At 41.3% G+C, this 22,181-nt stretch overlaps 1 protein-coding gene across 1 annotated transcript in view; it reads right to left on the bottom strand.

Moving 5' to 3' along the window:
- TRHDE (thyrotropin releasing hormone degrading enzyme) overlaps nt 1–22,181 on the bottom strand; it is a gene marked incomplete at its 5' end in the record, with an annotated part of 416,585 nt that overhangs the window by 388,378 nt on the left and 6,026 nt on the right. The window contains one exon of the mRNA XM_019515785.1: nt 13,400–13,673. Coding sequence (XP_019371330.1) covers nt 13,400–13,673 — 274 coding nt within the window. The remainder of the gene's footprint in view (nt 1–13,399; nt 13,674–22,181) is intronic.

Genomic DNA, 22,181 nt, shown 5'->3' with positions numbered 1-22,181 from the left:
AATCATCAGAGTATTTGTTGTAAAGACAAATGTTACAATATGCTCTATTGTAGCCATGCAAATTATAAATCTTTATTTCCATACATAAATTATGCTTTCACCGATTTTTTCTGCTGCTCAAGCATCATTCATGTACACACACTAGCAGGAGTTTCAAAGTTGTTTCACAGCAGTGAGGCCCAAAGTCGTCTAAGAGTTAACCCTCATCACTTCCTTTTAATAACTGGAGAGAAAGTTCTCACCTACTATACATAAGAGCTTCAGATTCATGGATTTTTCATATATTCATACAGATTTTTAACAGCTTCTTAAATGCTATGCTACCACCTTCTATGATGAGATGACTGGCTCTGTGGATGTGGGGACAGCAGTGGACATGATATACTTTGATTTTGGCAAGGCTTTTAATATGGTCTCTCACAACATTCTCACAAGCAAAGAAAGTACAGATGGGATGAATGGACTTGTAAGGGGGGGGTAGAAAACTGGCTGGACTATTGGGCTCAAAAGGTAGTAAAATCAATGGCTCAATGTCTAGTTGGCATCTGGTATCAAGTGGAGTGCCCCAGAGGTCAGTCCTGGGACCAGTTTTGTTCAATATCTTCATCAACAACCTGGAGGATGAGATGGAGTGCACCCTCAGTAAGTTTGCAGATGACAAAGGTGGTGGGGTTAGTAGATACACTGGAAGATAGGGCTAGGATTCAGAGAGACCTAGACTAATTGGAGAAATGGACCAAAAGAAATCACATGAGGTTCAGCAAGGACAAGTGTGAAGTCCTGCACTTACCATGGAACAATCCCATGCATCAGTACAGGCTAAGCAGCAGCAGCAGAGAACCTGGGGGTTACAGTGGACGGTAAACTGAATGTTGCCCAACCCAAATGCCCTTGTTGCCAAGAAGACTAAGGGCATACTTAGTCTTCTTGGCAACAAGGGCATTTGGGTAAATAATATTGCATTATTAGAATAATATTACAGGGGAAGAATCACTTCCCACTGCCAGCAGACTGGGGAAGTGATTCTTCCCCTCTAAATCAGCACCAGTGAGGCCACATCTGGAACCCAAAATTTCCAGTTTTGAGTACCCCACTACAGAAAAGATGTGGACAAATTGGAGAGTCCAGAAGGACAATGAAAATGGTTAGGGGGCTGAGGAACACAATTTATAAGCAGAGGCTGAGAGAGCTGGGCTTATTTAATCTGCAAAAAAGAGAAGACAGAGGGAATTGAATAGCAACTTTCAACTACCGAAAGGGTGGATATAACAAGGAAGAAGCTAAACTGTTTGCAGTGGTGGCAGATGACAGAACAAAAAGCAATGGTCTGAAGTTGCAGCACAGGAAGTTTAGGAAATATTCTCTCACTAAGAGGGTAGTTAAGTACTGGCACAGGTTACCCAGAGAGGTTGTGGCATCTCCATCCTTGGAAATTTTTAAGATCTGGATAGACAAGGCCTTGGCTGGGTGATCTAGCTGGGGATGGTCCTGCTTTGAACAGAGGGCTGGACAAGGTGACCTCCTGAGGTCCCTTCCAGCATTAGTTTTCTCCGATTCTGCCCTTCATGGGAAACGGCTTTTTCTCATGCACTGTGGCTAGGTAAAAAACACAACCTTACTGATATAGGAGCAAATAATCTCAGAGGTGAGAAAGCTTGCCTAGATCCATTCCCAGGCTATGACTCCAGAAAGTATCAGCATGGGCCCAATGATATGCAAAGCCTCAAACTGAGTTTCAAACCTTGCTTTCCTACAGCAGCACGACACACTTCTCAGTAAGCCATTTTTTGCTGCTCTGTTAGTTTTAAGACATCTTTGCTATCCATTTGTATAAAATATGTTCTGTTTTACATAAACACAAGTAAGATTTTCTTCATTCCACAATACTTTTTAAATTAAACCTTAAAGAAGATTTTCAATCCAGTATTCCCAAGATGCAGACTAATAAGTAATTTCAGATCTGCTTCTATTAACTGAATCCAATTGCCAAAAATTCCAACTGATCCCAACTGCCCTTGTCCCAAGGAAAAAAAACGTTAAACCATTCAAAGTAAAACATTTTATTGCCTGGCTTTCTTCAACAGGAAAATGAAATGCTACTCAAAATACCAAGGGTTCAACAACAAATCATAATAAAACATAGTACCATCAGTCAGTTTGGGGACTGTAACCAGATCTCACTATGAGAAAGGAAAATACTTCTCTTCTAAAGTTTCAAAAGAATCCCAATATTTATTTCTACTAAAAGAAAATAAATAGGAAAAGAGAAATTATCAACACCCCATTTCTCAACAATAATCTGTAGAGGCGAAGAAATAACAGTCGCAAGCTGGCAGAGGGTAAATTCAGATTACACATCAGGAGGTGCTACTTCACTGTCGGGGCAGCTAGGATCTGGAACCAACTTCCAAGCAAACTGGTGCTGGCTCCTACCCTGGGGGGTCTTTAAGACAAGGCTAGACAATCACTTTGCTGGGGTCGTTTGACCACTGTACTCTTTTCTACCATGGCAGGGGGTTGGATTTGATGATCTGCTCAGGTCCCTTCCAACCCTACCAACTATGAAATTAGGAATTAAAGGCCCAGGTGCAACAATACATGCACATCTTTGTGAGAACAAGAGTTGCATGCACGAAGTGCACTGTCAGGTCACGATTTGTATACAGGTACCTTCATAATGCCCTTGCCTCAACACACAGCACTTAGGCATCTGCTCAAAGCAGACCTTTCTAAGGTCAGGGCAAATTGCTACTACTGGATCCAATCATGCTGAAAAGTGATTTAAATGCACTTTGTTATGGGCTGAAACACTTCTCTTGTATGTCTTGCGATTATTCCTTTCTTCCCATTTTAAAACTTCATGTCTACCACATTTCAAAAGGGGTACTCAGGGAAAGAAAAAAAAAGTAAGTGTAGATTGGTCAAAAGGGTAAAGAGAGCTTTGGGCAACATTCACTCAATCTGTCACCTGAAAAATCAGTTAGCACAACTGCACTTCAGGAGGGTTATTGATCTCATACATTTAGTAGAAAGTTGTACTTCTTTTCAGACAATGCTAGCTTGAAAATAAATACATATTTTAGCATGCACATACCTATATTGATACACACACATACTATTGTAAATGAACCAGTGCACCTACTGTAAATAACCAATGCATTAATATTGCTGTATATTTAAGATTCAGATCTAAGATAATATCAAAATTACTTGGAATTGACAAAAACGTTGTAATAACTTCGAAAGGCATGAATGCTTCTCATGTTTGTTTCTTGGTATTTATTAAAAGGTATTTATTATCAATTTAGTCCAGAACAACACTATAAAATTTTAGATGTTTAGAAATCACTCCCCTAAGCAGAGTTGCAAACGTCAGTGAATGGGTAGAGGCCTCCAAGCATCACATGGGCAGGGTGGAAAGCGGGGGTTCATGTCTCAGCAGGTACAACGCTCCTCTAAGCTAAGCTAACTGCCTCTCAGTACTGCTGTCTTTGGGTGAGAAATCAAGCTGAGTTTCCAATCCCTTGTGACCACTAATCCCCCCAGCACTTTTTTCTTTGTTAAAGAACAGGAAAAAATAAAAAGTGTCTCAGCTGAATAACAATCTTAGTAATGACATTCTGCTTCCTAACCCTTCCCCTCCCCCAAGATGGTATTAATCTTTACATCCTTTCCCAAATTACTGTGCAGCATTGCTGTTAAAATAAAACATATCACTAAATATTTTTCTGGGTAAACCACCAGGGAATAACTTTATTGCACTTTGGGTCATTTGTCCTTCAAAGAGAAATGCAGTCTGCTTCAGATAATGTTGTTTCAAATAGGCAGATAATGGGCTCAGTTCTCACCTCTGGATGCTTTTGCACTGTCTCAACAGCACTAAGCAGCCAGAAAGCTGCCAGAAAGGAGCAGCCAGAATTTCCCAGGGGTATCATTGGGTGGCACACAGCCAGCATAGCAATTCTAGGCCACCTGTCCCCACCCTTAGTGTAAGGGGATTTGCCAGCAATGGGAGGGGATGGGTAGAGTATATAGTGAGCTGCCAGATTGTCAGCTGTTGTAAATACTGCAGTACACCAGGGACGGAAACAGCTCCAGCCAGACCATGGTTAGAGCAGCGGTACCATCACTGAGAGTCAGTTTACCCCTTATTCCCTGGCCACAGCTGCAGAGCTTACACTGAGTAACATCCTCTGACAGGGTTAAGCTACTGAATGAGTACTGGGCAGGGGATTTTACAAGAACTACACCAGCAGCTGTAATCCAAGATGTGCACTGGGAATGTACATTTGTAACAGGAAAGCTGAAAGTTATGCCATCCCAATGCATATTTGAACGTGCAAACAGGTAGAAGGCATATGAGAATCTTTGTTAACTCTAGAGTTAAAAGTCGTATGGTCACATCCATAAAAATAAAAAAAGAATAAGATACCTAATAAAAACAGAGTAGATCTGCACCTGGTGTAAATTGATTCCATTGATTCTGGAGCTTCTGCCTCTTTCGTTGAAGGTAAGGGTGTAAACCTTCATCCTTCTTTTATTCAAAAATGTTTAGACAACTTTAGTTCAAGCTTTCCAAAAATAAATAAACAAACAAACAAACCATCCTAGGCAGAGATCAAGCCTCAAAATTGAACATTTAAGAAATCTGATGGACTGAAAAGGAAAGTTAGAATAGAAACAGTCACACAATCCTAGCTCCTGTGGTCATTGCCACACTTACTATAAAAACTAGGAACAAATATACTCAGTTCCTATAGTCTATACAGAAAGTATGATTTAAAACTTACTAACACCTTGGAGGAGAGACTGCTCTATAAATAAATAAAAGCACACATCACTCTTCTGCCTCACAAATACTGTATCTGTCACTCAAATCTGTGTCAACTAAGACACCTGCCTAAGCAATTTCATTTTCACTCTGCAGAACGAAGCTGCTATGGTAGGGGTACAGGATAACATTGGTTTGACTGACAGACGTTCATGCTGGTGCAATAATGTGCTCACCTTCATGCTGTCCTGAGGTGAGATCCCGCCTAAAGATTACATTGTGCTTCATTTTGCTTCTACAGAAAAAGCTTAAGCCCTACAGAAACACTTACTACTAATTCATCCTAGGTAGGAGTCTCATGCTACCTCTACTGATGTCAGTCACAGATCTCATACTGGTGTAACGGGAGCAGGATCGAGACCTCAGTGAATAAAGTTACCAATGTCAAATAATTTGGTAGTCTAGCGAAATATAAAAGAACTAGGGAAGCATAAGAGGACACAGCACAGGCATACAAATACAACTATGTTTGTTCTTTAGTAAAGGCTATGCTGCCACAGCCATTATTCACTTTACACAGAAGCAAGAGAGAAGATTCCTCCCCAGCTTGAACTCCTGCTTATTAAATAAGGGAAGGGTTGGACCTAGGAAGTGCCCTGGCTGTGCCCCACAGTACTCACCAGCCACTGTAAATACTAGGTACAGTAATGATCTCCACCCGCTTCAAAACAAGAGTGAAAGAAGTGTAACTGAGTAAATCCATTCTCTGGTTTGATTCTTGTGGCAGTGCAACCATATGTCCCCTTTGCCAACAGCAAATCATAAATGTACAGTCTAGTTATGAAGCAGGGAAAAATATTTGTGCATTTGCCAAACTCGTATTGTACCTGCTTACAAAAAGTCGCACAAGGTTTCAATGCAGTATTCCTCACACATTCTCCAGAACAGCTCATCTTGCTAGCCAAAAATATAGGAATTTTGTTAGCCTCCTTATCCTAAGTCTTTGAATTCTATGACATTCATTTCAAAGAGCAGCAGAGAATTTATGTTAATAAAATAAATTTCACATTTAAATGCTGCATGTACCACAAATGCTGACCCAAGAGATTTTTTAAAAGAGTAAGCACTATACATGTACAGTATTTTCATAGTGCATTCGACTTGCAAATTCAACCAGAAATCAATAACAATAGATTGCAAGTTTGCAATTTATGTTTTGTTACAGGATGCCCTGGCATATTCAGTTTAGTATGGATGCTGATCACAGAGGTTTTTGTTCATCCGTTTGTGTCACTTTTCAGCTACACACCCATTCATTAGTTAAAAAAATAATGTACTAAGTTTGTTACAAAATGAGTGCCTGAAATAGAATCATGAACGTATTTTGATGTGGCAAGTCTGAAACGATTAGAATTTCTTGTATTATTACCACGGTAGGACTCTCTCTCATTAAAGTCAGTACAACTACTTACAGTACTGAACACTCCTGAAAGTGTTTATGGAGTCAAGCCCTTACTGCTAATGCTTTACAATCAGTATCATATAAGCAGATACAAAAGTCTGTGGGCGCATGCACACACACATTTGGTTTTCTCGTTTGGTATTACCACAGAAGTCCCACACTTAAAGTAAAAGTTTCACTTTATTATGTTCCTGGTTTTTAGTCTGTAAAGCACTTGAGATGGGAAGAGGGCATCAAGGCCAGTGACTTCTCTATTACCATTAAACCACTGATCTACCAGTGACCCAAGAGATAAGATGAGGACTAAAATCCAAAAACCTACCAGCTTTCACAGATCAGTCTGATCTCTCACTCTGATAGCTTAAAGCCTGTTATGTACATGGCCTTCAAACAGTAAGTCATGGTCAAATAAAACTCAATTTTTGTTTAAAGAAGGAGCCTAAGAGGTAAAGTTTAAAATCTGGAGCAGAGCAAACCTCAGGGGATGTTTTGTTTCTGGCCCAGATCTACTTTTGATAGCCTACTATACTGCCCTGCTGTAACAGAATAGCTAGCTCACCCACGAAATGTTATTTGGTGTATTATTTTTTTGATAATGATTCATAAATAATGACTGATGGAGAGGGCATTTGCTGGCAGTTAAAAATCACCAGCTAGGGAAGAGGGCCTGGGGCTTTGCCTCAGGCCTCTTACTCAAGCAGTCATTAACTGACAGGAAATGCCTGATCTTGAGGTCATTATTGGTATTATATACAAATATGAATAAATATAAAGGTTCTAGAATTTGAAAAGTTAAAGATTGAATACCATGGCGTCACAGATATGGTACTGTTTAATATATTGCTGTTTTCTCAGTAGCAAAGAACTAATAACTAATGGGAGAGTAGGAGTTATTCTAAATACTTTATTAATTTGACATCAATTGTTGTTTCCTAATAACAAATGACTGTGAAAGCAAGATCCCCAATAGAGAAAAGCTATGGCAGGTAGAATGCCTTTTCACCGATGCTTTGCGGCTAGCAGTTGCAAGACGACAGCAAAATGCTTTGTTCAACTTAAGATAAAACCTAATCAAGTAAAGTACTGCTCCAAGTGCAGAACTGCATGCTCAAGCTTGTGCTTATATCCCATTCAGCTAAGCTGTGGGGCAAGTTCAAGCAGAGCTGCCCCAGTTATACATTATCAAAGAATTTCAGAAAGAGGCTGTCAAGTCTCTGCTGACGTCCTACTGCCGTTCTGTCTTCCCAAATGCCCCAGTGCTGCCTGCTCCTATTTTTCCCAATGCCATTTCATTTGGCCCAGATGATTCTTCCCCAGCCCCCCCGTTCTCTACACCCAATCAACCTGTAAGCAACCATTCACTCGAGTAAAATAGTCTTGCTTAAACCACCAAACAGCACTCCTTCTGCCCACCTACTGCCATCACCATCGCAGAAGCAGCAAGAGGAAGAATATGCCAACAAGGAAAAACATGCGCTTGGTGCTGCTGTGCTCTTCTTGCCTCCAGCAGCCACTCCTCCCAATCCTGGCCCTGCTACACCATTCCAGGTGGGCAGGCAGCAAAGCTTCAGCCTGGCTGCTCCCACTGGAGGCGAGAGGAACACAGGAACATCCGGCTGGCTGCAGCTGCACTGGGAATAACCCCACCAGAAGCTGCATGCTGCCTAGAGCCAAGGCTGACAGGAGTGCAGATACGGGCTGCCCCAGTGGGAGCAGGTGAGACTCAGCCCTATATGGAATACTGCAGGGGCGGCTGCAGGCTGCATCCAGCCAGCTGGCAGGCCTGATCCAGCCTGCGGGCTATATTTTGCCCATCCCTGGATTAGAAAGCAACAAAAGAAAGCGAGGAACTGAAGAGGTGGAGAAAATAATAATGAAGGAGGGAGAGTTCAATGGGGATGATGCTACAAATCAGAATTATGAATTCAATAGTTACTGACAAGTGACATACTTATGACAGTGAGTATGTGTAATTAAGGAACATAACTCAATGCAAGAGAGACCTATAGAGAAGTGAGAATTTACAAGTTGCTGTAGTGGATTTTTTTATGTTATATACATGCTTAAGTGGAAGAAGAGAAAGGGTGTCCATGTGATTTGAAAACAGCTCCACAACAGTATTTTCCCCTGCACTTGCTCAGAGAATGTAATCAACATATCATACATCCTTAAACCACCCTTAAGAGGCGACCGTTTCTGAAAAATGTACTCGGGTAGGGATTTTTGTCAGGCCCCACAGGGACTGAACTTTTATGCTAACAGCTGACATCCACTGAACTGTGCTCCTGAAAGCAATACTTATCTTGAGTTCTCCTTTTCAAACAAATATTAGTCTGCATAATATACAGCAACATTGCATGTGTTATATGTGACATTTTACAAGTACTAAGCATTTTCTTCTTATTATTTAGGAACTGGCTATTTTGGCAATCCAAAATTAATTTAACCTGAATTTAGAGCATGGAATAGAATTCATTATAAAACCACAAGGGTTGACCTGGCTTCAGACTCTTAGAATACCGAATGTCATTTTTTCCAGAGACAGAGAGAACTGCTGATCATCAACCCTCTCCAGTTAAAGACACTTTGTAATGTTACTATTGCTTTGTTTTCCTAGGGGTTTAATTGTCCTGGGCCCCCTTAAAAATACTCAAATCGGGCAAGATTCTGATTAGTAAGAATGGAAGTTAGATTTTTGTTGTCAGCACATCCAAAACACATTTTTTCAATTGCTTTATGAATTGAAATTAAAATGCCAGAGTGACAGTACAAGGCAACTAAAGTCCTTCACTTGCTCAGAAAAAACATGTGACAAACTGCATTACTTTAAGCAAAATCCCTCAAGTTTAAAATGTGACTAGAGTGCTTTAGTGTTAAAGACAGGGGAATTTCCCAGCTTTTGATTCATGTTTGTAAATGAATTTACTTTTCTGTGCTTTTGTTTTCATCTTCCATGGACAACTGGGGCAATTAATTTTACTTGCAAAATTGCTGGGGAGAGACACCTTCCAGAGCTGCATGCACCAGTGCCAAGGTAAAAAAAAGGTAATGCATTCTGAGTGTATGCTCACTCTCCAGACTGGGGTACAGGAACGATACCACGTGATTTTTCTGAGCAGCCACTAACTATCTGAAACCTAAAATATTTGCAAACAATCCACACTATAACAATGCAGCGAGATACTTGATCAGGAGTTTTGAGCAACACAAACTGATGGTGATCAGCTCACAGTCAAGCTGAAAAAGAAGCTAAATTCATTTAATGAATTATTCAGTACAAAGTATTCCTTCAGGTCTACTCACTATTCAAGCATTAAGAGACCACATTGTTGGGCCCACTGTAAATGATGGGCAAAAGCAAGAGAACACGCACTGAAACCACCTTTAGGGCTTAGACAGCATCTCGGTCTACATGGCTATTCAACTTTTGGCCCCTCTGTCCAGACTGCCAACAAGGGTGCCAATTAGTGTGGTATGTTTTTGTAAAGCTGTCAAACTGACTGAACACTACACATCATAAGCTCTTACACTATTGAAACAAAAGGACCTGCGCTCTATCTCAGTTTATGTCTGTGGTGCCTTAGGTAGTCACAGATTCATTTTAAGCTGCTGAGTGCCAGTTTGTCGTAAACTCCTGTTAGCCACAGACATTCAAGGATTAATTTCACCTAACAGGAGAAAGAGCAAAAGGTAGGCAAGTACTGTCTGCACATGAGTGTTCCCCTTTCCTCAGGGTATCAGACCCTACTCATGTATACATGACTGTCACCTGTAACTGGCTGCTGCCTCCTGAGCATAAGACTTAAATAGTGCTACAGAAAAAAGGGGATTCTTCACGTTTAAGTGGAAAAGACTGTATTTTTCAAACCGAAAGTCTTGAATGTTGTGCCTTTTGTTGCACATGTGCAGTTGTGTTAAAAATTATGACGTGTATGTCGGAAGCACGTGGAGCACTTGCACCTGTCCTTTATCACAATTTTATATGAACATCTATGAGACCCAGCAGCATTATGGTATAAAGGGGATCATAAAGTCCTTGATGGTTACAGATCTTTTAGCAAGTTGATACCCATGTACTAATTGCTTGGCTGAAACCACCAGCTCATTTTGCCTAGACCTATGGATACACCTCAGATGATTAGAGTTTTTAGTAACAATGAAGCTGGAGCAATAAATTAAAACTGGCAACCAGAGGTGACAAGTTCCATACCTGATGGGCAATCCATTTCAGTCATCCAGTCACTACTCACTAGTGGAGAGGGTACTGACCTAACAAGGCTGAGACCATAGGTTTAAGACCAGCCTCTGGCCTGTGGCACTAAAGACTAGACACCCATCTAGTAAGCCTCCAAACTGAAAGTATTCTAGGGCTAAAAAAGTGGGGCATTTTGCCCCGGAGAATCACTTTTAAATCAGGTTTCCATCTTGTTCGTGAGTCACAAAGTGAAATGTAGTGCTATATTTGCTAGTTGGCATAACATAGTTGGGGTGGGACAAGGTTCCTACCCCACCATTCCCTTTGTACTCCTCTGCTCCAAGGGAAGCCATAAGTCAGGAAGCAGTCCCTGCTAGAACATGAAGTCAGGAGAGCCCATGCAGAAAAGTGCAGTGAATTCTTGTCACCCATTACTCTTTGCACAGGCATGTAATCTAGCTTCAATCCGGCCCTCCCCCCCGCCATTTTAACACTGAAACAATATTGTTGTGCAAAGTATCTCAAAGCTTTTCTGTATATTCAACAAAATACAAAACTGACAGTATTTCAAAAATCTATTTAGCTAACAAAATGTTTCATGTATACTTTGGCTTGTTATACAATTCTGTACTTGATATTTCTAAACAAAAACCAAACTGACATTATTTTTTTTTTTTTTTTTAAATGCAGCAGCTTTTGGAACCATGCCACACAGAAATCAGAAATCTGTGAGGTTTCCTCCAATCTGAGACTCCATGCAAGAGGTGAGGGTGTAAAGTAGGGGCGGGCAAAATATGATCTGTGGGCCAAATCCGGGCCACCAGGCAATTTCATCTGGCCCACAGGCAGGCACCTACCAATTAACTGTATCCAGCCTGGCCCACGGCTGCCCCTGCTGCGCTCCGCATGGGGCTGAGCTCTGGCCGCTCCAACTGGGGCAGCACACTAAAGCTCCCACCCTTCCCCGCAGGACAGCACCAGCCCCACCACCAGGCACAGCTTCCAGGCGGGGCTGCTGCAGCTGCCCAGGGAACTGCTGGGATCTCCCAGCCTCCAGAGATGACTCCTCCTGTCCCTGCTGCAGTGCAGCAGGTAGTGAAGCAGTGGTAGGGGAGCAGGGCCTGCACCATGCCTGGGATGGTAGGAGCACAGAACCTGGGTCAGCAGGAGCATGGGACCCAGGACAGCGAGGTTTCCCATGGCTCACATGCAGCTCCCAGGACTCAGCTAGGAGCTGTGCGAGATGGGGATGGCAACCTTGCCCTGATCCCTGCCACCACGTGCAGCTCCCAGGACTCTGCTGGAAGCGGAAGAGTGTAGGACTGTGCAAAACAGCATCATTCTGCTTCAACTTCTGTTTCAATGTTTTGACGGAACAGTATTTTGTTTAGAGTTTCATTTAGTCAAAACTCTTGCCATTTTGACATTTCGCCCATAGCCAGCACTGGGAAGATTGGTGCTGCCACTGGCCCCAGCCAGCAGCACCAGCTTCCTGTCATCTGACAAACAGATCAGGGGTCTGCACCCCTGCGAGCAGTCCAGTACAGCCCGCTTCCTTCCCAGGCGTTCAGGGGAGACCCTGATCTACCTGCCAGATGACAGGAGGAGGCTGGTGCTGCTAGCTGGAGCCAGTGGCAGCACCAATCTTCGCGGCATGGGCTGTGTCCAGCCAGCAACACCAGCCTCCTGTCATCTGGCAGGCAGATCAGGGACTTGCTCATACCCCCAGGAGGACTGCGGGGGCTGTGCTGAACTGTTCCTGAGGGTGCAGGCCCCGATCTGCCTCCCAAATCACAGGAGGCTAGTGCTGTTGCCTGGGACCAGCGGCAGGCAGGGACCCATCCCCACAAGAGCCAAATTTTTCCCAGGCCCCACACTAGAGCCAAATCTGAGGAGGTAGATAGAGCCAGGGCTGCTGCTCGGAGTGGAGCCCTGGCTCTCCACTGCCTCCGCCCACCGGGCCGATTCAAAATTCGTAACGTTTTGACTGGCCTCATTTAATTTAATTTCTCATTTAATTTCAAGGCAGTTTCAAAGCCCTTCATTTCATTTCAATTTCACTGTTTCAAGCTCAAAACGAGGCGAAACAGCGTCAAAACAAAACAGCTGGCAAAGCTTCACACCGCCCTAGAAGAGAACCCTGTGCAATGGAGTCTGGCCCCACTCCCTGCCATTCAAGCCAAGTCCTAGGAGCTGTACATGGCAGCAGGGAACAGGGCCAGGCCACTGGCTCCACCACGCCGGGGCTCCTCCCAGCGACATGCTACTCTGACGGAGTCCCAGGATCTGCACGAGCCATGAGGCACCCCATGTGATGGAGCTGGTGGCCTGGCCCCACTTCCTGCCACCACATGCAACTCTCAGGACTCAGCCAAAGCCACATACCACGGGGGGCAGGGGGTCCATCTGCCACAGGCAATGAGCACCCCCAATGGCCTGCTGCCAAAATAACTGCTCACCCCTGGTATAAAGACACACTTCTAAGCAAGAGCCCTAAGGATAAAAGTGAGCTTCAGGACCTTGTGCCAGAAGACAATATACCAAATACATCACTGCTGTTTTACTGTACCCTCTCTGCAAGCACCTCTAGGAACATGGGAAAAGAAAGAGACCAAAAGAGGGATAAGAAACAGGAATTAAATAATAATAAAAATTAAAGTGGAGTGACATACTTAGATGCTTAAAGTTTTACCTCTAAGTATGTCAAGCTAGGTTGCCCTGGTAAGCTAAAACATTATGAAATGCAGGATATACATAAAAATCAGAAAAACAAATATAAAAACAGATTTATGGCCTGAAGTACACAAGTAAACATTACGAATGTTAATCAAAGTCTTGCTTTTCGTAAGGAAACATGATGCCAGATTACTTAGAGTAACTACTCTAAGCACCTGGCATCATGTTTCCTTACAAGAAGGAAGATTCTCTAAGACTACAAAGTGCCCATAGACCTAGCATTAGAAATACTTACAACAACTCCACTCTTGGTGATCGTCTCTCGGTAAGTAAAGTTGCAAACAGCCCAAGCTAGATAATATGTGGACATAAGAGGAGTCTGCGAAAAGTGATCCGTAACCCATCCATCTTCTTCAAAAACAGAAGTTTCAACTGGCATATTGGACAAAGACAAATAGGTTGCTTGATGCCGGATGCTGATTTTGAAAGTGGCTTTGTAGATGGGTTCATCAAAGCAAGGAAAGGCTTTTCTGGCGTGAGTAGGAGAAAACTGTGTAACAGCAAGAAATCTGCAATTTAAAAAAAAAAAAAAAGAGACATTAGTGATTATGCATATTGTTCAAGTCAGACATGACATATTATTACTAGAATACTGTTGTTTACTAAAATTAACTCAACTATAACAACAATTAAATGCAATTCATATACTATATACTTCTTGGGTTAATAATTCTGTTTTGGTGTAATAGTAGTTCTTGGTATAAAACCTGTATATACTGATATTCAATCCATGCAAAGTACTGCACCACAAAATTGCTACAAACTTTATGTACACAAAATTAAAATTATAAAAAACATGCTCCCCTGTATCATACTTCATGTCCTGATTGTTTTTTACGTACTGATGAAGAAAACTATCAACTAATAGAGGTCCCAGAGTGTAACACAAGAAGCACAATCTTCATTTAAATCTAAGATCTAACAAATTTCAGGGTGCTCAGTGTGACCTCAAATACTAAATGCGTATACCTCCTTTTTCTTTGGACATTATATCTTATGTTTACTTAGCATAACCCAGAAGATCACCGTTCCCCTAGATAAGTTTGTGTACTAATTGCACATAGATCTGCATCCCACAAAAATCTAGTAGCATTATAGCTACAAAAGTCCAGTGGGCACGTCTACACATGCATTAATGCACTTTTCCTAATGCACATTACATTTAGTACCTCCAATGTGAGGTACTAAGTAAATGTGCATTAGGCTTCCTCTGTGCTCAGTAACAAATGCGCAGTTTTGTCAAGTAAAATGATGCTTAATGCACAGTAGCCTATTTTACTGCGCATTAGCTTAATCACATGGTTTTTTTACGTTGCTCTAATGTGCAGTAAAATAGGCTACTGTGCATTAAAGTGGATGTGTAGATGAGCTCGATCAGAAGGGTCTAGGGAGGGCCCTTGCAGAGTTTCAAATAAGCACACAATTAAGTCTCTATGTAAAAATATGTTTTTCAATCTTTTTCTACAAATGTCATGAGAAATGAACCTAAAAATTAAGAGATAACAGGCAATCTTGTAGAAATCTCAAAGAAAAAACTAAGTTATTGTATGGGGGGAGGGGAAATTCTATTTTTTCCATAATACCACACTTACAAATATTTTCTTTACAGCTATACAAACTTGGATCCTTGTTCTGCAAAGGAACTCTTATGAACACATGCCTGCACTTAAACCGTTGGGAAAATCCACATATGCTGGAAACTTTGCAAGAAAAAGTTTACTTTTTCAGAGTGTACTTTCCTTTACATGTGTGCATTATGAGAGCAATGAATTATGCTCTGGTGGTATCCAAAATGGAATATGAACAGGAACTAGTTGTGTGAAGTTGGGTGCATCTACATGAGATGTTTAACGTGGAGTTGCCTCATTAGCTCTGCAGCAAACATCTCAGCATCTACACATGCAGTGCTATTAGGATGGAGGAAACGAATTAACTCCCCTGTAGGTTCCTTGTAAACACAAGTTCTATCCTATGCTGGAGCTCTTTACTCCGCAGCAACTCTCATGTAGATACCGACAGAGGTGTCTAGGGCACGAGGGTGCTTCAGCGCAGGGCCAGCTAGCCCCACACTGTAGCACCCTCATGCCCCACTCAGCAAGTCTGCAGCACACTGAGCTGGGTCAGAGCAACCATGAGCTGGCAGGCTGACTCCTTCCCCCACACCTTGCCAGCCTCCTACCAGCCAGGGCTGCTCTGACCTGGCTCAATGTGCTGCAGTGGCAGGAGAACATTCAAATGCACTGTTAAAGAGTGATAAACTCCAGTGCAATATGCACCAGAGTTTATTGCTATGCACCAATAGCACGTGTCGATGGGCCCAAGGAGTTTGAAAGGTAATGGTTCGCAAACTAACAACTTCCTAGATTTTAAATGACAGTGTTGAAGAGAAATGCCTTGTGCAACCTTACCAACCTGTAAGGTAATGTTTTAGTGGACTGAGAGAAAGAAGAATCTAGTAACAATGGTGGAAAGGGCTAATTCCACATAAAACAGAGTGCTGCTCTCCAATGTGATATTCTGAAATCCTGATGGTGCAAAAGTAGATAAGTAACTTGTTCAAAATTAACGTGTGTTTATGGTTTTTCATGTTTGTATAAAAGCGATACAAAATTAAATTACTGGCAGGTTATGACACTTTAAGCCTAGTATGTTACTTTTTGAGTAAATACATACAGAGTGCTTCAGAATACATTTCACAAAGAAATTACCTGTAGTTTTCACATGGAATAAGCTTTTTAAAGTGTAATGCCTTTTACACTAGTTAGACTTTGTTTCAGTTCTTTGTCTGAAATCCTAATCTTAACTGAAATCCAAATCTTAACAATAATGACAATTATTTAATACGTGGGAAAGAGTTCACTATATCATAGCTTTTTTGTCTCATTTTTAACAAGGGATAATGAAATCCAGATCTGTGTGCAAGCTTGCCAAATATTGCTCAGTTCTAGCTCTACCAATCCAAAAAACCAAACAAACCCCTCTTTTCACATCAATAGATTTATGCTACTGTAGCAAAGCGGAATTTGTCCAACAAAGCATTTTGCTTTGCTTCATTTCATCCAGATCCTTAAAATGGGCTTAATTCTGAATTGAATTCACACCCAAACACAAATAAATTTAAAAGGAGCATTGAGCGAGTATAGAAAGTAAGACTCAGAACAATATTACTAAAGCTATGACTGATGAACTTTCTTTTGCAATTAACAATTTTAACGAGCTCAAATACACAGGTATTTTAAATGCCTGCTCAGGGAATTCTGCACACAACACATCCTGACAGCGTGTAAATGAGGAAACACTGTTTTTCAGCCCCTAAAGATCTTATTGATACTGTCTTAATATTCTTTAGAAGTTGGGCTGTTGAAACAATCTCTTAGACAGCCTAATAAGAACTACTGATAAATTCTTCATATTTTAAAACACAAATTGTACATTACTGGATATTTGATAACATTCAATACTATACTACAAATATATTAAACTCCACCAATACCAAGAAACAATAATATTTATCCCTTAGCTGGTATGTATCACCACTGAGTCTGGATTCTTGTGTTACATTTTGGGGGAGGAAAGAAAAAGAAAGTCCTGAAGATTAAGCTATAAGCATGTATAACAGAATTTATACATTTTCTCCTAAGGAACAAAGAAATGGAATAAACATGCAGAACTTCTGTAGCATGCTGAGATTAGAGAGCAGTGAAGGTATGTAGAGAGATAGATGACAAAACTTTTCTTGGGCATTAACATTTTTATCTTATAATTCCTAGAAATATCAGTACCCAAAGCTGTACCTTCCTGGAATGAAAGCCTCACAGCTTGCCTACCTAGCAAACCTACAACAATAATTTGCATGCACTTTTAATTCCACCTCATCTATTAAAGAGAGCCATGTTTCCTCAACAACTTGTCTATTTTGACATCTTAGTTGTAATAAAAGAAATCAATTAGTTTGTTTTGTTGGAAAGATCCAAGGAATTTGTTTCTTTTCACTTGTACAAGAGTTAGATCTTTGCCTACATCACATCCAGCTATTATAAAATTCTGAAATAGTTCATTTTGCTATTAGTTGGCTATTGCCAGTAAATTACAGCGCACAGTGCAAAGTAATTTGGCTCTCATTTTTGCTTTTATTTGTAACTTTAGTGAAAAAGATAAAATAACTTAAGTGGTAAAACAAAGACTCTCATATCTCTATCAACATTTCAGACTGATTTATGGCTTTCACTAATGGGATCAAATATTAAGTATATAAGAAAAGTGAGTGGAAGCCTTATAGTGCTTCTGAAGCCGCAGAGTTAGCCAAAACTATTTGCATCTCAAGCACAAGTGAAAAGTGCCATTTAAAGTCCTTTTACAGGGACTGCTATTCCAACAACGTTGCTATATTTTGATCAACTATAAAGATGTCAAAAAGCTAAAGTTCCACTGGAACAGCAAGGTCCCACAAAACTTGAAAGGAGCCATGCCATCTGTCATAACAGAAACTGGTCTACATTTAAGAGTTATGAATCATTTATATGTATATTTTCTTTAAAAAGCAGGTTATTAATCAAAATGCAAATTACTACTTTGCAGGAGCACGTTTTGAACAAAGAAGCCTCGCTGTTTAAAATATATATATTTTTTATATTACAATGACTCATTAAGCTTGTGACACTTCAAAAGGAAAAAGCAGAACTTCTATTAAACATCTGAAACTATAACTAATGTCAGATGTATACCATAACTTAAGCATAAATCCTAAACTAGCACAAAAGGGGAGGAGGGGGCGGGGGGGGGGTTCATAACCTCTGGCTAAGGCTACACCAGTATATAAAAGCTGAGGATCCAGCCCAAAACAACATGGTTAATGAAATTTATTTACACTAGAACCATCCATACTTGAAGACTGGTGCCATAAGCACTGAATAGCATACATTAGATAGTTACCTCCCCTATGCGTCTTAAACTATGTTGGAGCTTTTAACAAATATTAAACTGTAAATATGCTAGTGAATTTGGTGCAAAAAGTATCAGAAGCATGCTACTTTTACTCCTTTAGAATGTCATGACAGTATGTATTTAACAGTTTGTCTAAATTATTTTGAAAAACTAAACAGTATAAATGCATGAGAACTATGTGAATATTTTCTCTATCATGAATTTATATAGGAAGCCAGGTTACTCTAATTGCTATTATCAACATTTAAGTTTGTTACAGAAACTAAATTCCACAGATCAGTCAGGAAAAATGTGGACACATTACAGCTCTGTTTACACCAGGCACTCGGTCCTTAATCAGATGAAAAGTAAGCTATACAGCTGCATCTTTTCTACAACCGAGTTCCACACAAATTCTGTTTTTCTTTGGCTGTGACGACAAACCGCAAATTTTAATCCTAACCCTGCTTGTGATTCCAGCATCCGTCCGCTTAAATTCTTAGTAACCATAGCAACAAAAATATGTTTTAATATGAGAATTGCTGATATAATTGAGTTGGGGGTGTTCTTTTTTCTGTCTTCCTTACTTTTTCCCCCCCAAAGCCATAGTGCAAACTCTTTGCTCAGCAGGAAATACCAAAAAAAAAAAATTTTAAAAATGAGATTCAGGAAAAAATAATGTGCAACTATGTGGATGTTTCAATTCCAGACAGCTCAAATATAAAAACTCACTCTGGGAGCACTAGCAACAGTCAGCCCCACTTTTTTTAACTACTTCGATTAAGAGCTACTGGCTTTTTCTTCTCTGTAGCGCACCTTGCACAACAGGTTCCTGGTCTATGGCTAGGACTCAGGAATACTAAGAGAGAATCTGCTGCAACATGAAAACAGCAATGATTCTCACTTAAAACCTCATGAATTATGATTATTTTAAGAGACCTCAAAAGGTAATTTAGTGCAACCCCATTTCTATTAGTATAAATCTACACTAAGGCAACTGAAGTGAACGAAGGAAAGTGGCAGCAGAATGCTATACTCAAAAATATTTCAGGCTTTGAACAAAGACATCGTTAGTGCTTTCAGACTGTAAAGGTTTCATCATTTTTAAGAGCTGGAAGGGAACTTACAGATCAAGTTGTCTTAAAACACCCTTATAATGTACACCGGGGTGACAAACTTTTGGCTCGGGTGCCGCAAGTTGCACGGGTAGACTAGAGAGGGGAGAAGAAGCACAGTGGCAGATAGGGCAGAAAGTGTATCAGATCAGGCAGGAAACAGGGCAGGAAGCAGAAAGCAGAGCAGCAGTGAGGTCAAGGAGTCCACAGCAGGAAGCAGAAGGCTGAGCAGCAGATGAGGTAAGGGAAAGGGATCGGAGGGGACTCTAGGAGGAAGCAAGGCTAATTTGTGGCATACCTGCCAAAAAGGTTGCCCCCCCACTGATGTACACAATGATATTTTAAATGGAGCCTTTGCTACCTGTTAAAGACAATGTACTCAAGTTTGATACACTAAAGAAATAGTATTACTAAACAGAACTTTTTTCTAGGCACTGCCTTTCTAGTAGAGCTTCTCTCAAAAAAAGTGGTAAGTATAACCCTTGGGGATATGTGGACAACTTCTTGAGAATAGGCACAGGGAAGGAGTATGAAAATAAGAGGGAAGAGGAAGTATGAACAGGAAAAGAAATGGGGTGGGAAAGGAAAACTAACTGTACAGTCTCTCCTAGGTTGTCAGACACATTAGGGCATACCTGCAATGTTATAAGATTCCGTATCCATAACACCGAGTCACAGGGATACACTGCAGAGTAACAACCTTAAAATAGGGTACATGGCCCAGAAAATTGGAAAACTACTGTTTTTCTATAGGTCACTTTATGCAGAACTGAAAGTTTACTCTTTAATTTTGCCTGTTCCTTAGCTGTCTAGTGACTCTTCCTTTTATGCTGAATGTGGTGCATGGTGGGTTTTTCATTATACGGTTATATCTATTAAAATGCATTTCAGTGGTCTGTGTTATATCTTCTAGAGTGCGTGTATATATATCTATCTATCTATCAGCAGGCATACTGAACGTTCCATTTACCTTACAACGTGGATTAACTAACATGAAAATATACCCAGTAAGTAGTTCACTCTTGTCAAGCCCTGTTGAGTAAGTTGCCTGCATCTTATTAGGATAAAACTGTTTTGGAGCCCTGTCTGAATGATAAAACATGCAGGCTCTCCTGGAATATAGGATGATTCAGCCAGCCTACTCAGAGATAACTTCCCTTGGAAGCCTCCATTTAGAGGAAAAAAAAACACCCATAATCTCAGAAATAAGTTTGCCGTATCCTGGCTTTTCTCCCGTCTATTTCTTCCTCTTGCCTACCTATTCCTTTCATAAATGTGACGATTAGGGCACTGATAATCTTAGAATCATAGAAAATGAGGGTTGGAAGCGACCTCAGGAGGTCTAGTCCAGAATTTTACAACCCATGGGTTGTCACTCAAAAAAAAAATACATGAAAGGGTCGCAAACAAACTTTAAAAATAGATCAAACTTTAAAAGTAGATTCTCTTTTAAAGAAGAAAACTGTGGGAAACCATGGGTTTTCCCTTGCAGGCTGGCAGAGTTCCAGCCTGCCAGCATACCCACTCCCTACCCCATACACTGGGGTACTGGGGTGTGAGGGGCACTGGGTTAAGACTGGCTATCGATGCTTTCAAATGGGTCCTGGTACCGAAAAGGTTGAGATCCACTGATTCTAGTCCAATCCCCTGCTCAAAAGCAGCGCTGTCCCCAACTACATCATCCCAGTCAAAGCTTTGTCTACCCAGGTCTTAAAACCCCCTAAGGATTAAGGCATTATGAGGGACACTAAAGTATTTGCAGCCCCTGTGCACATCAGTGGAGGAAGAAAAGGTGCTGTAACCCTGGCTACATGCAGCCTATCCCAACACTTAGAGAGCAGGGACCAGCCCCCAAAGGAAGCCAGCATACGCAAATTGCCTGCTCTTAGCACGTCCCAAAGGACTTCATGGGAATCTCTCTGCAGACCAGCGCAGCATTAGCAAACAGCAGCCCCGTGCCCCAGCAAAAGCTCTCATGTGTTAACTGTTGGCTCTTGCTTCTCAGCCCTGCCGAGCAGCAGCTAAAAGGGTGAGGGACCCTAAAGCAGGAGGGGGAGGAGAGGAGGTAGAGGAATGAAAGGGCTGTATATGCCTGTGAGGCTGGAGAAGTCTTTCTCCCCCCTACCCCTTGCAATCCAAGCAGAGGAAAAGGGAGAAGTGTCAGCAGTAAGATCTACAGCAGGCAAGTCACAGGCTCCATCCAGCAGGTCCTAGCGCCCAGTCCCAGCTTGAGGTGTGGACTGGGGCAGCGCTCCCAGGTCTCAAATATGACATTATCACACTGGAAGCTCAAAATGATTGTATTTGCTCAAAAACTAGCCTACACTGAAAAACAATAAGCAAATAAGTAAGCGTCTTATTTATTTTATGTTGCTCACTGTAACTTGCCAGCGAGTGAGTGAGAACCGGACCACTGAAGTGGAAAGCATTTCTTCATTTCAAGGCAAGTAGTTGTAAGAAAGTGCTGACAGCAAACCCAAAAAATCACTTAAGACTTCCTGAGAGTGACTTGGGCTTTTTGCACAGGCTGCATCAATGAGCCGCCTCAAAAGTGACCATGCATTTTGAACACTTTTACTACTGTTGATCCTACAAAGGTTGGATCGTACAAATCTGATCATCGTGCACCTGGCAACACTGGGCTTGGGGAACTGGTCAGAACTGTTATGGGACTTTTTGATGGGTGGGGAGGGGGGTGCTCCAGGACCCCAGCCCCTTAAATACTCCCAGTGGGGCCGGTCAGTCTTCTAGGGCAGTGGTCTCCAAAGTGGGGTGCGCAAGACGATCTACTGGGGTGCGGGAAGAAAATATTAGAGCTTCTATTTATATTTATTTTTATCTTAAAAAAGAAAGAAATTAAGCTTTACTAATATTTAATATATGGATTGACACTGGCGCCCTCACTCGGTCCGTATGTCAAATAAATAAATATACATATACCGGGGGTGCGTGCTCAAAAATTTTTTACTGAAAGGGGTG

This window comes from Gavialis gangeticus, unplaced genomic scaffold (assembly GCF_001723915.1).
Source record: "Gavialis gangeticus isolate Ggan-Ray unplaced genomic scaffold, GavGan_comp1, whole genome shotgun sequence".
NCBI lineage: Eukaryota > Metazoa > Chordata > Crocodylia > Gavialidae > Gavialis > Gavialis gangeticus.
Note: the sequence above shows the minus strand (reverse complement) of the source record. Positions and strands in the feature narration are given on the sequence as shown.